A 13,208-nucleotide genomic window follows, 5' to 3' on the forward strand; every position below is an offset into this window, starting at 1 on the left:
GAGCGGCCGCAGCGGGAGGCGCTCGCCAGCCGAGCTGAGCTGCATCACGCTCCGTGGGGACAGCAACTGACCGTCAGATACAGAGCAAGAGACGCGGTGAGGAGGGACTTCTGGGTGTCTTCCAGCCAAACGATAGGCGCTTTAGACCTTCAGAACAGCAGAGATACTGCCCTAGATTGCCCTGTCCCTCTTCCCAGACTTGGCTTTCCCCTCCATCCCTCTCCTGTGCTACAGCTGGCGTAATTGCCAACGGGAAACTCAGCCAGTCATCAGCAACGCCCCGATGCCCAACAATGCAAAGCTTTGAAAAGTACCTTGCAAGGGATTCCTTTATTCTTCAACAGAAAGAAATTTTATTCCCTCTCTCAGCAGATGGGTTACCATTTTGCCTATGCCCTGCCCTGTCAGCACCATTCTTCTCCTTATAAGCATACATCCTCAGTTGTTTGCAAAAAAAGATCGCAGAACATCCACACCACTACAGGTTCAGAGGAGGAAAAAGGGGGAAAAAAGGCAGAAAAGTGAAGTCCCAATTGATGGTTTCCTCTACAAGTTCAGTGCTTTTATTGGAGATATTGTGATACTGCCTTCCCTTTTCTCTAATAGGATCTCTCCCTGCAGCAGGTCAGCAAGGAAAGAGAGACAAGTTCCTGCACAAGGAAGAATATAAGCCTAATTCCAATCCTTCCTCCTCCCTGGCATCATAAAGATTTCAGAAGCCAAAAACTGTCTCACTAAAGCACCAACAGGTTATTAACACTCCCCTTGTATAACAGCGTCTGATTTAGTTCAGTAAACTAAAGAAATACTCTACTCCTTACTAGAGACAAATTTAACTTTCAGAGCTTAGTTCTGAGTCAGCTTTTAATTAAGATGAAAGCTAAGGCTGACTAAATGGAAATGTAGTATTTAACTTTTTTTCAGTATACCATAAAAATAACATGGCTTTTAAAAGTTTGTTTAACCACATAGGCCTTTATAGACTTCTGTCCATAAAGACAAGCAGAAACAATAGTGTTACGGTTTGACTTTTTTTTCATTTTATTAGCACAAAATCCTGTAGTGGGTAAAAAGAAAGAGAACATATGCATGTACTTAGAACATGGAAAACTCGCTGCACAAATGGGGATTCTTTCTTCCTGTTGTTTTGCCAATTACTTCTCCTCCTACCTTCAGAATTTGAACTGTGATAGTGCTTGCAAACTACAAAACCCAATCTTAAGAGCCCACTGCACTCCCTTAATAAAAGCTCTGCAGCTCCATTAGCAAAAAGGGGCTCAGCCTAGATTTAAGAGAACAGACCTAGAGCACTTAAATTCCAGTTTCCTGCTGTAAAAAAAAAAAACATTTACACAGTATGTGCATACACCCCAATGTTAATGCATGTATATTCATTTTTACATATATCAATGGAAGCTCATTCTATAAGCACAGAAGCAGTCCCATGGTTATTTCTGACCACATAAATACAACAGTTGCAGAGATGACTTCAATTAGTTCTTCTTGCAGAAACTTTTATAGTGGGACTTGGATAGTTGGTCCAATGGCTTTGCAACACCTACACACACATAGGGACAGGTAAAAGGAGGCAAGGTCTTTATGGGCCAGTGGCTGGGCCTCCTGCACAGCAAGGCTGGTCTACAGAATGACATCTGCAGTACTTATACCAATAAATTAAAGAATTCACATATACTGCCCATAGTATGAAAGTCAGCAGAATTCACAAAGTCAGAAAAACCACTATTCTAGTCAAATTGCACAGTGACAAACAAGAGGGTGTTTGTCATAGGACAGAATCAATGTACTCTCAAAGTCCAGTAATATTAGTAAATTATGGCACATTGAACTTAATTGCCATGCACAGGTAACACCCTCAGACATTTTGCTAGGAATTGTCTTGATTATCAGTCAGAGAGTGGAGAATCATCCACTATCAAAAGTCAGTGACCTTGTAATTGCTTTCCTTGGGAACAGCTGAAAGTGGCTGCTTTATTCCAACAGATGGCAGGTATTTCAGTTTAGTTAGCCATGCAGTTGTTTCCTGAATAGGATTAATCACAGATTTATGACATCCATGTTTTTGCAAAAGAGAGCAGGTAGTTTATTTCTGGTTTTAATCCTTCCCTTCCATCAAAGGGGACATACCAAGAAGTGTGGTCTGAAAGCAAAGTATCACTATCTCTTAAAATGAAGCTCCAGGTCAGTTCTCTAAACAAACACATGATCACTACAACAGAGCTCTCTATCTTGCATCCACTTAACAAGCACAAAATTCATGAGAACTATGAGCACACCAGCAAGAACAGGAACTACTTAATGGAATGATTTGAGACCAGTCTCAGCAAGCAAAAAGCTTGAGTTTCACAAGCCTTAATAACACCAATTTTGTTTTTGCATGACAGGAGGTAAACTTAAGCAAAAGAGGATATTCTACAGATTAATTTAAAAAAAAAATTAAAAAGTTAAGCAAGTGACTGTTCAGTGTTTCACACAAAACCCAACTCAATTGTTTTTAAGTTTTGACCAGGCAATCAGTCAGACACAGACTGTTAAAAGAGGACCCCAAACTGAAAACCTACTCCATTTGCAATACAGCTGATTTCAAACTGACATTTCTAACTCCACTGGCCTCAAAGTATTTTCACAGTAGTTTCAGTTGCCCAACATGAGTTACAATCTGCTGTTCCACAGTTAGGACCACTCTTCTCTGAAACATACTTCAGGCTTTCAGACTACTCCTCTCTTGTTCCACAAAACTTTGGAGTGAAGAGCTGACAAGTCTATCCAAGGTCTTTAGCTTTCCTCTAGACTGCATTCCTAGGTGTGCCATTGTGAGTCACTGCTTTCATATTTGAGGTGCTTGATTGATGGTTGCAGATCCTGTGGGAGGCAACACCTACTTCAAAAACTTCATGAATGGCTTTGCGGAAGCAATGGAAATTGTAGTCTATCAAACCTGTCAAGGAGAGGAAAAACTGTGCTCAGATTGGCATATTTATGTAAACAGAGCTTCAAAATCAGTATCAAATTTAACCAATAGGTATTTTGCTACTTATTTAGTATAAATTTGGACTCAGAGGATTTAAGAAAGTTTCACTGATGCTAGTATTTATTTGTACTGTCTCATTTTTTTTTGAAAAAAAAGTACTTATTTGGAATAAAGACATATATTCATGACCAAACAGTAGGTAAGGGGCCCATTGCTCCATACTACTGATCCCACTAGAACAGATGGTAGAGACAGAGCTCATGTTAGCTACACAAGTCATTTTGGCAGAAGGACAGTGATTAAAGTGATGATTCACAAATTTAAAAATATTACCTCATTACATCTATCTCCAAAAAAATAAAAAGCTCCTCCCATAAGAAAGTACACAAATTTAGTCACACAAAAATCAAGGTGACTTGTAAAGTCATACTCATATTTTACAGCTGATAAAAAATATTAGATAAAGGCTGTTCCATGGCAGAGAAGTTCTTACCTTTGCGCTCAAAACTCTCTTCTCTAAGAATACAAACTAACGCCAAAAACTTTGTTACTTCCTTTAAGTACAGGACTGTTGTGTTATTGAGTTTGATAATTGCCATTGACTCTTTATCATAAGCACTTCCAGTGCCATCTTCTTTTAACCTAAAAAAGAACAAGTTAACCCAAGGCATAATCTAATAGGCATGCACATATAACTTCCAAGACAAACAGCTGTTAAATGCAGTTAGAAGAATATTACTCATACTGAACTAAGGAAATGGAGAACCTGCAATGCCAGTCTTAATACTATCAGTGAGTAAGACCATTATCAGACCTTAAGTTTCTCAGGAAAGCCAGATCTAAACAGGGCAGAGGCCTTCATTAGATACTATCACAGATGAGCAGTTAAGAGCAAGCTACCAGTGTGCATTCTTTTGATGTTTGGAGTGACATCTCAGTGAAATTACTTTTGGTAAATTAATACAAAGTAAATTCTAACTAAATACAAACTAAATTCTTTAGTGAGGCTGGGGAAGAGGATGCAACATGGAACAGGACACTTTTTGGTCTTAAGCTACACCAGCCTGCATTTACAAGAAGAGATGAGCATGCTGTTTTCTATCTTCAAGTTATTAGTGTTAGTTAAATTACTATAGAAGCAAATGATGTACTGCAAGTTACTTCTAAGCACTCCTAAAAAAAACCCCAAACCAAACAGTTACACAACCCTGGATCAACCCATCAGGACACAGACCATGAAATGCTGTGGTATTTTCTTGGTAGCACTGCATTTTCCAGGCTACAATCACAGTTCTAAGATAAGTTACCACTTCTTCAGAACCATTTCTAAAGTCCAGTGGGAAGTATAATTCTGCTGTAAATTGTGAGATATCAGCACTATATGCATCCTTCATAGAAAGTCAGCAGCAGAGGAGTTGATCTCACAAATGTTACTCTGTTCAGACTGCAGCAAGTTTCAACAATGTCACTGCAAGTTACACTTATGGCATGCTATTGACCCCAATTATTTGCAGGTATTTATGTACTTGCTCCACCATGCCAAACCAGACACAGCAGCATTCAGATTTTACATGAAACACAATTTCTACAAATGTCAGACAGCTGTCTAGGGCCACCAGTGGAGGGAAACAAACCAAGTATAAATGCTGCCAAATAATTTGGATTTATTTTAATTACTCACAGAACCAATGCGCTCTAAAGACCAATTGATAGCATTTTGCTGCATGACAAAACCAGCAACAATTGCAGTTTGCAACCTATTCTACACCTTCAGAGGACTTTCTTTCCTAAGAGTATTCATCACTTACCCATATATACAGGAAACATCTATCACTACATCAATCATGTCACAGCACAACTCATATGACTGCATGTCCACAGGAGAACTGTCTGTTGCAATGTAGATTTTGCTGACTACATCGAAGAGAAAAGCTTTTTCAATGCCTGAATTCTTCAGAAAAAGAAAGAATTTGGATGAATTTTTAAAATCTCAAGTAGAATTCATACATTTTCACATTCTTAGTAGCAGAAGATGGTTTTAAATATAAGCAATTTAGAGGCTTTAAGACAGATTCAAGATTTAGAGCATATACCTTATAAATACAATAGCCTTGTTGCCATAGTACATATCAACATTATATAGCTGACAAAAACAAAACTGGGGACTCTGTTACAATTCATTTTAGTTTATTACTTAACTAATCATTATTAAGGTTACATTTTACTATGCTTCCAGAATGCATATTCAGCAATTTACCTTTTCTGTGTTCCTATTAACTCCAGAAGAGCCATAATTCACACCCTCCTAAGGAACTGGGCTCAGAGATGAGATATTTAATAGCAGTATGCTGACTCTTTTAAATTTATGCTTGTAGTATCTTGGCAGCTCAGTTTCTGCATGAAGCATTTGCCATGCAGTTTAACATGCAGAGCAACTAAGTCAGCTTCTGAAGTTAAAAATCCATGAAAAGTACCTTATTATGACTATGGAAAAGCACAATGCCATTTGTAACTGAGCACTTTGGTAACATGCATATGCTCATATTAAGTTCAGAAGCCTTCTATGGTTCAATTTATCACACATACACTACTGACAAAGCTTCTTTTCTATTTATGCACCAGAAGCATTCCTTATCTCTTCATAGCTAGCTTGAATACCCAGGACAGTGTCCTGAAGACATCCAGACAATCTTTCTGGCATCAAGATTACATCCTCATGGCACTGAGCAAGGTCAACATACCCTTTATCCACTGGGCCAGGTTATTATAAACAGTCCTCTACCAAACAAGCATTATATGGTAGCACAGGGTGACATGTCTAAGTGTCAATCTCCTCCTGGATATAAATATTTTTTCTTTGTTGTCCAAATGCCTGCAACAGCCTCACAGACAACTTAAATGAGATTGTCTTGTCTCTAGGGTGATATTTTATTTGATTAAAAGTATAGAGCAGCAAATTTCTATGACACTAATTCCATAAGAAACACAAACACTAAAAGAATAAGGACAAAAGTCTCACAGGTCATATGAAATAGACAGCTAAGTCCAAGGCCAAGTTCATATTATCAAAAAAGTCTCTGGCCAGTACAGCTACTTTAGACTAATAAGTGCCTTAGCAAAGTAATCAGTATACCCTGCAGGCAGGAAACCTCCATCAGCTGTTATAAACAGGCAAAATAGACTTTGTCAATATTTAGAGAAAGCCCACAAAGCACACACCAGTACAATTCAGCTGTGGTAAAGAGCTTTTAATATAGAAAACCAGGTTGCCAGAGCACACCTACATGAGTGCCACCCAAATCTCTCAAGGGCAGATCTAGCCAGCAATCTTTACCAGAAGGACTTGCTTTACCATTCTGGGTATTTCAATCAAAGTTCTGTTAGATGAACACTTACCGATATGAAGATATTAAGTAGATTTTCCAGGGTTGGCAGTTGTGGAATGAGCTTCTGTACCACTTTACTGAAGGCTTCAAATATTGAATGGTCATAGATACTGGTCAAATAAAAGCTGAGATGAGGAGGGAGGGCAAAGAAAGAAAAAAAGAAAAAGAAGATTCAAGAGTATTTCAGAATTGTAACAGAAATGTTAAAGTTACATTTTCTAACATTCAGGCCTGCTACTTTTGCCTGGGATGCCTTTATCACAAATATGTCTGGACATTGCACAAAGATTCAAAGTTCTGAGCAGCTGGAGTACACATGAAACAGATTTTCCCCATCCTTGAGAGATGGGAGACCAAAAATAAAAATTTGAACATTGTTAGAACGCAGTTTGCCCACACAATGCTTATCACAAAGGTGTAAAAATGCTTAATCAGATTTCTTCCAGTCCCGTTCCCAGCCTTACACTTTATTCCCATTAACATTGAGAGATACTGGTTCCACAAGAATCAAAAGAACAACAAAACCAGAGAAAAGATAGCTTGTTTCAAAGGTGTCTGTAGAAGATACCTTAAAAGCGAACCAAAGCTCAAGTAACAGACTAAGCTTTTAGAACCAATCACACTAATCACAGGGAAAAGTCAGTGCAAGTCAGGACTAGAAGGCAGAGAGGTTCCCCTCTCTTTCCCTGCCCCTGCAGCCCACATGCACAAATCTGTTACGCTGAATGAGGAGGACTTTCAATTATCACCGAGTAGGGATAAATCTGTCGATTGTAATCTGATACAGTAGCCTACCTCTTTTCTAGTCAGCCTAGCAGCTGAGGCTTGTTCAGAAATTCAGCAGCATATCTTATTCATACAAGTTGGTTCAATATTAAGAAACTACCCAGACCTTACTCCAGTTGTTCCAGTAGGACATCTAAAAGCCTTTAATCTGTATGCATATCAGCAACAGTATGAATCACATATGCCAGAGTCTTTAACTCACCTAAGGTGAAGTTTTTCAAGCCCAGCATCTGTAAGATCATCATTAGCCCTCTGATGAATATCCCTCTGAGTTTCTATTTTATGGTCATCTGATAAACCATCAACTTTATGAATAAAAACTTCAAAGTTCATTTCTGGGTTGACCTTGTAGGCTTTTGAAACTGTAATGTGGAGTCTTGTTAAAGCTTCCATGTAGTCATCCTGTAAATCAGTTTTGGCAGGAATGAATGACAAAGTTGCTGCCTGATAACTATTCCATTCTGCACAAAGACAAAATATTTCAGTGCAAGAACTTCATTTCTGTAACTAAATAGAAGTATGGGATAAGAGAATACCTTGATGTATCATCAATCCAAGCAGCTTAGATTCTTTATGGCAATTAAGTTTCATTAGCTATACAAGGCTCAGCTACACAAAACCAGACTTCAGAGCAAAAGGTCGGTTACACTTCAGCACAAGGCAGCAGTGATCTCCAAGATGGTCCTAACAACCAGGAAACCTCCCAGGGTGTAATTCCTAGGCTTATAAGAAGCTACCAGATACCCAGTAGTACCAATATTGGAAACTGAGGTCAGAAGTGTGCTGTTATTAATTGAACTCCAGAGCAGAAAAAAGGGATAATTCAGACCATCTAGCTGAGCAGGTTCTCCCTATTATTGCAGAACAGGTAAGTTCAGAGTACAAGCCCTTTCCACTCTCTCCACCAGCAGCATATGTCCAGTCACTTCACCAAAACAAAACCACACACTAGAAGTCAGATTGCCAATGCATCTCTTCATACACAGCAGAAGCCTTATGAACTTATCTAAAAATATAAATTACTGGCCCCTTGATCATTCCTTTCACACAAAAAGCAAAAATAAAACTTCCTTGTGATTTGTATTTACCTGGGCATCAATAACATATATTAGAGCACCTGTTCCTCTGAAGATCATCTCATAATCAAATGTTGGATCAAAAAAGTCCATCTGTCCAGGAAAATCCCATATTTGGAAGTTCACAAATGAACTGTTGGAAATATCATCCTTGTAGATTTTGTTGGTACTTTCCAAGAACAGAGTCTCATTGGGAGACATTTTGTGAAACACCACCTGTTAAAAGAACACAAATAATAGTCTAGATTTTACCTTATTAGAATAAATTAGTGAAAGATTTGTGACTTGAATTCTACAAATAAGTTTACCCATTCTAAAATGTATAGCTTCCTTCTGGTAAACAGACAGCTTCCTGCATCAGCTAAGGAACTTGCCTACCCCTTAAAAGAACCAAGGAACTGAATACAGTTAAACATTTTCACAAATAACCCTACTGGCTGAAGACACAGACATACAAGTTACTCTTTCTTTCCCTGCAAGGCTAGTACAGTATTTTCAAATATATATATATATATATATATATATATATATATATATATTTATATTTATATATTTATATATATTAGCATATACTGAATATATATTATATTCAGATCTGGTATAAAGCCAGTTAATTAAATAACGAAATCTTTTAAGAACTTTCCCTTTCCAGTCTTAGAAATTTCTAAAGAAAACTTCACTTTTAGTCTGGTGTCAAGTGTTAAAACACAACATAATCAGATGGTTCCCAAACTACAACAGAAGAGTACAAAAATAACATCTCAGTTTTAGAGATGCAAACAGCTAGGTAGTTTGCCATCTATTAACACCTCCTTTTGAGTAGAGAAACACAGAATGGGTCAGGCTGGAAGGGAGCACAGTGGGGTTATCTGATCCAACCTCCCTGCTCAGGCAGAGTCATCCCAGAGCACATGACATAGGATTGCATCCAGACAGCTCTTGAGTAGCTCCAGTGAGGGAGACTCCACACCCTTTCTGGGAAGCCTGTTCCAGGGATCAGCCATCCACACAGTAAATAAGTAATTCCTCATAGGTAGGTGGAACTTCCTGTGAAAGTTCACTAAAGAAAGGATGAAGGATTTCACACTAGTTGGCAAAAATAGTTTAGCTGCAAGATGACAAACATACTCATTGCCAGCACTCAAAAAGCCCCACTGGGATTTTAGCCCTTCCTTGTACTGAACTAGCAAAAACAGTCAGTGTCAACAGAGAAGGTTGTGCTAATGCAACTCAACTAGACCATAAGAAAGTTACTCCAAACAATGCAGTCATACACTAAGACTGCAAAGATTAAACAAGTTTCATATACAGCACTTGGTAAATCTAAAAACTTCACAATAGCAGCTGCAAACTTGATAATTTTGGTTTCTTCAAATGTTTCATACAGTTACAGAAGTCATCCATTAGAGACCTGATGCAACAAACTGTCAAAAAAACTGCAAGACAAACACCTCCACACCCAGTACAGTTTAGTGAGGTTCAAAGTAATACTTCAGCCTAGATTTTTAAGGCCAAGGGAAAGAATTTATTTCCCTGGGACAAACATCTTAGGAGGCCAGGGTCTAAACGAGGTTTTAAACAGCAGGACATTTGTATGGAGAAGTAAGAACACTTCTAGATACACGGCAGCTGTACTGCATTCTTCAAGGTTTGCAGCATAGTTTTAAAGTAGTCTGAAATCCACATTTCTTTTGGAACTCAGCATCTCCCACAAAAGTAGGACAGAATTAGCAAATTCAGTTTAAAGCTGATAAGTCTCTGGGAAGCAACACTGTCACCTCATTTTTCCTTTTTTTCCCAAAATAGCACATTTCATCAGATTGATGTTCTCCACCTGAACTCTTTCCAGTTCCCTACTACATCAGTACAGTACATAAGTCCAGTTATGCAAGTCTGCACAGAAATTTGTTTATGAACTGAAGCACTGCATTCCCAAAAATCTACCTACAATTTGCTACTGAATACTCATAGGTTACACCAGTATGGAAAACCCAATTGACCAAAGGAGAAAAAAAGTCCCTCCCCAGGACCATGGTTTTTTCTTTTGTGAGAGATCTCTTGTCAATACTGCTCTCAGTAGAAGCATGAAATGATTTAATAATTCATGTTTTTCACAGAAACTTCTAGATAATCACAAAGCCATTGCTTTCCCCAATACAACATTTATCTTGCATATACCCCTATTTTCTGGCAAGAGGATCAACAGCTAGTGCCCAGACAGAAGGGTTGGGTCTGGTTATGCCTATTTTTGAACTAGAGAGATTTAAGAGCAGGGACACTGTTAATAAGAAATTTCTTGATATTAGACTTTGCTCAGGCAGCCTCACAATGAGCTCCTAGGTACCAGAATCACAGCTTCTAATTCCTAAGTAAGGTTGGCAACTGGCAAAAGATAAATTCTATGTCCCCTTACTGCATATTCAATATGAGACTATTCCTTTCCTATACAACTACTGGAATAGGCCCTCAAAGAATTGAAGACTACCAATCCTGGACAAAAAAAAGTCCAAAAGCTACATCTATAAAGAGACTTGCAATGGCTTGAAATCTATCTGTAATCTGGAGTTTCTGTCTTCCTCTAGCTTTTAGGGTTCAGTTTTTTCAAAAATGGATAATACAATCAGATCTCTAATAAGAGTCTACAACGAATACCATTCACATGACTAAATGAGTTAGAAAAAGGCTTTCAGTGAAAGCAGAACATTTACACATACAGTGGGAGCATTTGACCTAAATAATGGGGAATAACTGATAAGGCTAAAAAGCAACAACAGTCCAGTCTGCCACTGTATTTCAGCATAGCACAATGGAAAAGATTTCTCACTAACAGAGGCTGAAATCAGCTTAGAACTCATTGGTTTACTGCAGTCTTGGATCATCAAGCAGTCTGCATAAGGTTGCTAAAAGAAGCAGATGCATACCTTCTATACTGCAATGTCCATAAAGGCTTCTCTGCACAAAAACTTTATAGAAATCTCTGTAGATTTTCACACTCGCATCTGAAACAAATTTAAGGCCCTTAAGTCTAGAGCTGAGACTTATGCATTTCACTAGTAACATTTTCCCATAAAAATATCATCTGAAAAGTTCACAGGAGGGACTGCAAACGAAACTTGCACTGAGGGACAAGGATTGTTCTGACTGCTACAATTCTAGCGAGCTACCTGGCAAATGAAAAGTCAGTTGTGTCATATTTTTATTAAGAAACGCTAGTGACTTCACAAAGCTACCAACAAACCTAAGGCACCCAAGGCACCGGAACTGTTGTATTTCCTCCTTGACAAGTGACGCTCGTTTACTCTGTCTAAAGGAAACCAGAGGCTGTCTTTCTGCTCACACAAAAGCAGAAGTCTCTCTAAAAGCATCAAAGGGCAGAACAACGGCTCAAGTCTTCCAAATGAAAGCACTAGCTAAACACCACACACCTGTACCACGTAAGAAAACACCTCATGATAAATTTCACACCAGCGTCTTCACTTTTTACTTCTGAAGCCTTAAAAGTGAAGAAATACAAAAGCTACAACCTATGCTACACAACCTTCCTCTCTAGGGCAGATGATCAGAGTCCATTCTGGAAAGTAAACGTCTGTAAGGAGGAGGTTCCCGTCGCTCCAACTTCGCCACATGGGCCCACAATAAAAAGTAGAAATTGCCCGAACAGCAGCACGGCAGGGAGAACCAGCTCGGCGCCGGAGAGGCAGCGCGGCAGGCAGAGGCGGGGAGCCGCCGGCTGCCCCTCACCTTCTGGATGGAAGACTTCCCGCTGCGCCGCAGCCCCATGAGCAGAATCCGGGGCTTGGAGTCCGCCCCGCCCGCGCCGCCGCCGGGCCCGCCCGCGCCGCCCCCGGGCCCACCGGGCCCCGGGCCTCCCTCCAACTCCGCCTCCTCCTCCTCCTCCCCGTAGCCGAAGTCCTTGGGGAACGAGTCCGCAGCCCCGAAGCTCCCCCCCACCAACGCCGGCTCTTCAGCTGTGCCTGGCGCGCCCGCCCCGCCGAACTGCAGCGCCATGTCCGCCCGAGCCCGCCGCCCCGCAGCCGCCAGCGCCCGTCCCGGGGCCTCCTTCTGCTCGCCCAGCCCAAGCCGACACGGCCCAGCCCGGCCCGGATTGGCCGCTGTCGGGCTCCGCGCCGCCGATTGGCTCGGGCGGGCAGCGAGCGAGGAAGGCTCCGGTCAGACGACCCGAGTCACCTGACGGCGCCGCCGCACGTGAGCGGAGGGCGGGGCGGGCGGCCCGGCGGAGGCCCCGCTCTGCACAGAGCCCGCCGGTCCCACCCCGCTCAAGGCGCAAACCCAGCCGTGGCAGGGGAGCTTTCGCCGAAGCGGCCGCGTAAGAAAACGTTACCTTGCGAAGCAATAGTCTTCATTAAACAGTCATTACTTTTCTTCTAGCAGCCGTGGTGCAAGCCGACACTGAGCTGAAGCTTTAACAAATCTTTGGTGTTTTAAGGTTCGTGACATCCAAGTGCTTTCAGAGGGAAGCAAATACAGTTATGAAAACTGTAAGTTTGTGTTGCTTCCCTGGCACCGACAGCTCAAGTCGGGAGCCCATGCCCTGTGATGCCTCGACTAACACCTTTACCTGCCTTGCTGCTTCTTTAGCAAGACATGCCAGTCACATTACTCAGAAACATGTTCAGCTGTACAAGACGTTTCCCACAGCACTACCCTCTCCCTATTTCCACATGGTGCAACTTAGTGCTTAATGTTCTAGCTTACATTCAAGGGAACTGTCTTCTGTCCTTCGTTCCAGAGGCTGGGGAAATTTTTTTTGCCTTCCTTGTTTGGCTTTGGTTTGTAGGTTTAGGGCATTTTTTTCAAATTAATGCTTTACAGACTTAAAACAGTATTTCCTCCTCATTTTACTTCTCTTCTGGTCTGCTTAGGTCAACAGATACAATAGTAAGGTAAGCAATTATTACATTCACTAGCCCTTGATCCCAATGACTAACAAAAGTTCTGATCCATCCTACC

At 40.6% G+C, this 13,208-nt stretch overlaps 1 protein-coding gene across 1 annotated transcript; it reads right to left on the bottom strand.

The window, feature by feature from the left end:
• Nucleotides 1-1,017: 1,017 nt before the first annotated feature.
• On the bottom strand, nt 1,018-12,245 carry RRAGC (Ras related GTP binding C). The gene is made up of 7 exons (XM_053964530.1): nt 11,979-12,245; nt 8,250-8,453; nt 7,364-7,563; nt 6,386-6,500; nt 4,798-4,940; nt 3,483-3,631; nt 1,018-2,956 (listed from the first exon to the last, which is right to left on the bottom strand). The coding sequence occupies exons 1-7, from the start codon at nt 12,243-12,245 to the stop codon at nt 2,805-2,807; spliced, it is 1,230 nt and encodes a 409-aa protein (XP_053820505.1). The 3' UTR covers nt 1,018-2,804.
• Nucleotides 12,246-13,208: the final 963 nt, after the last annotated feature.

Source organism: Vidua chalybeata, chromosome 25 (genome assembly GCF_026979565.1).
Source record: "Vidua chalybeata isolate OUT-0048 chromosome 25, bVidCha1 merged haplotype, whole genome shotgun sequence".
Lineage (NCBI taxonomy): Eukaryota > Metazoa > Chordata > Aves > Passeriformes > Viduidae > Vidua > Vidua chalybeata.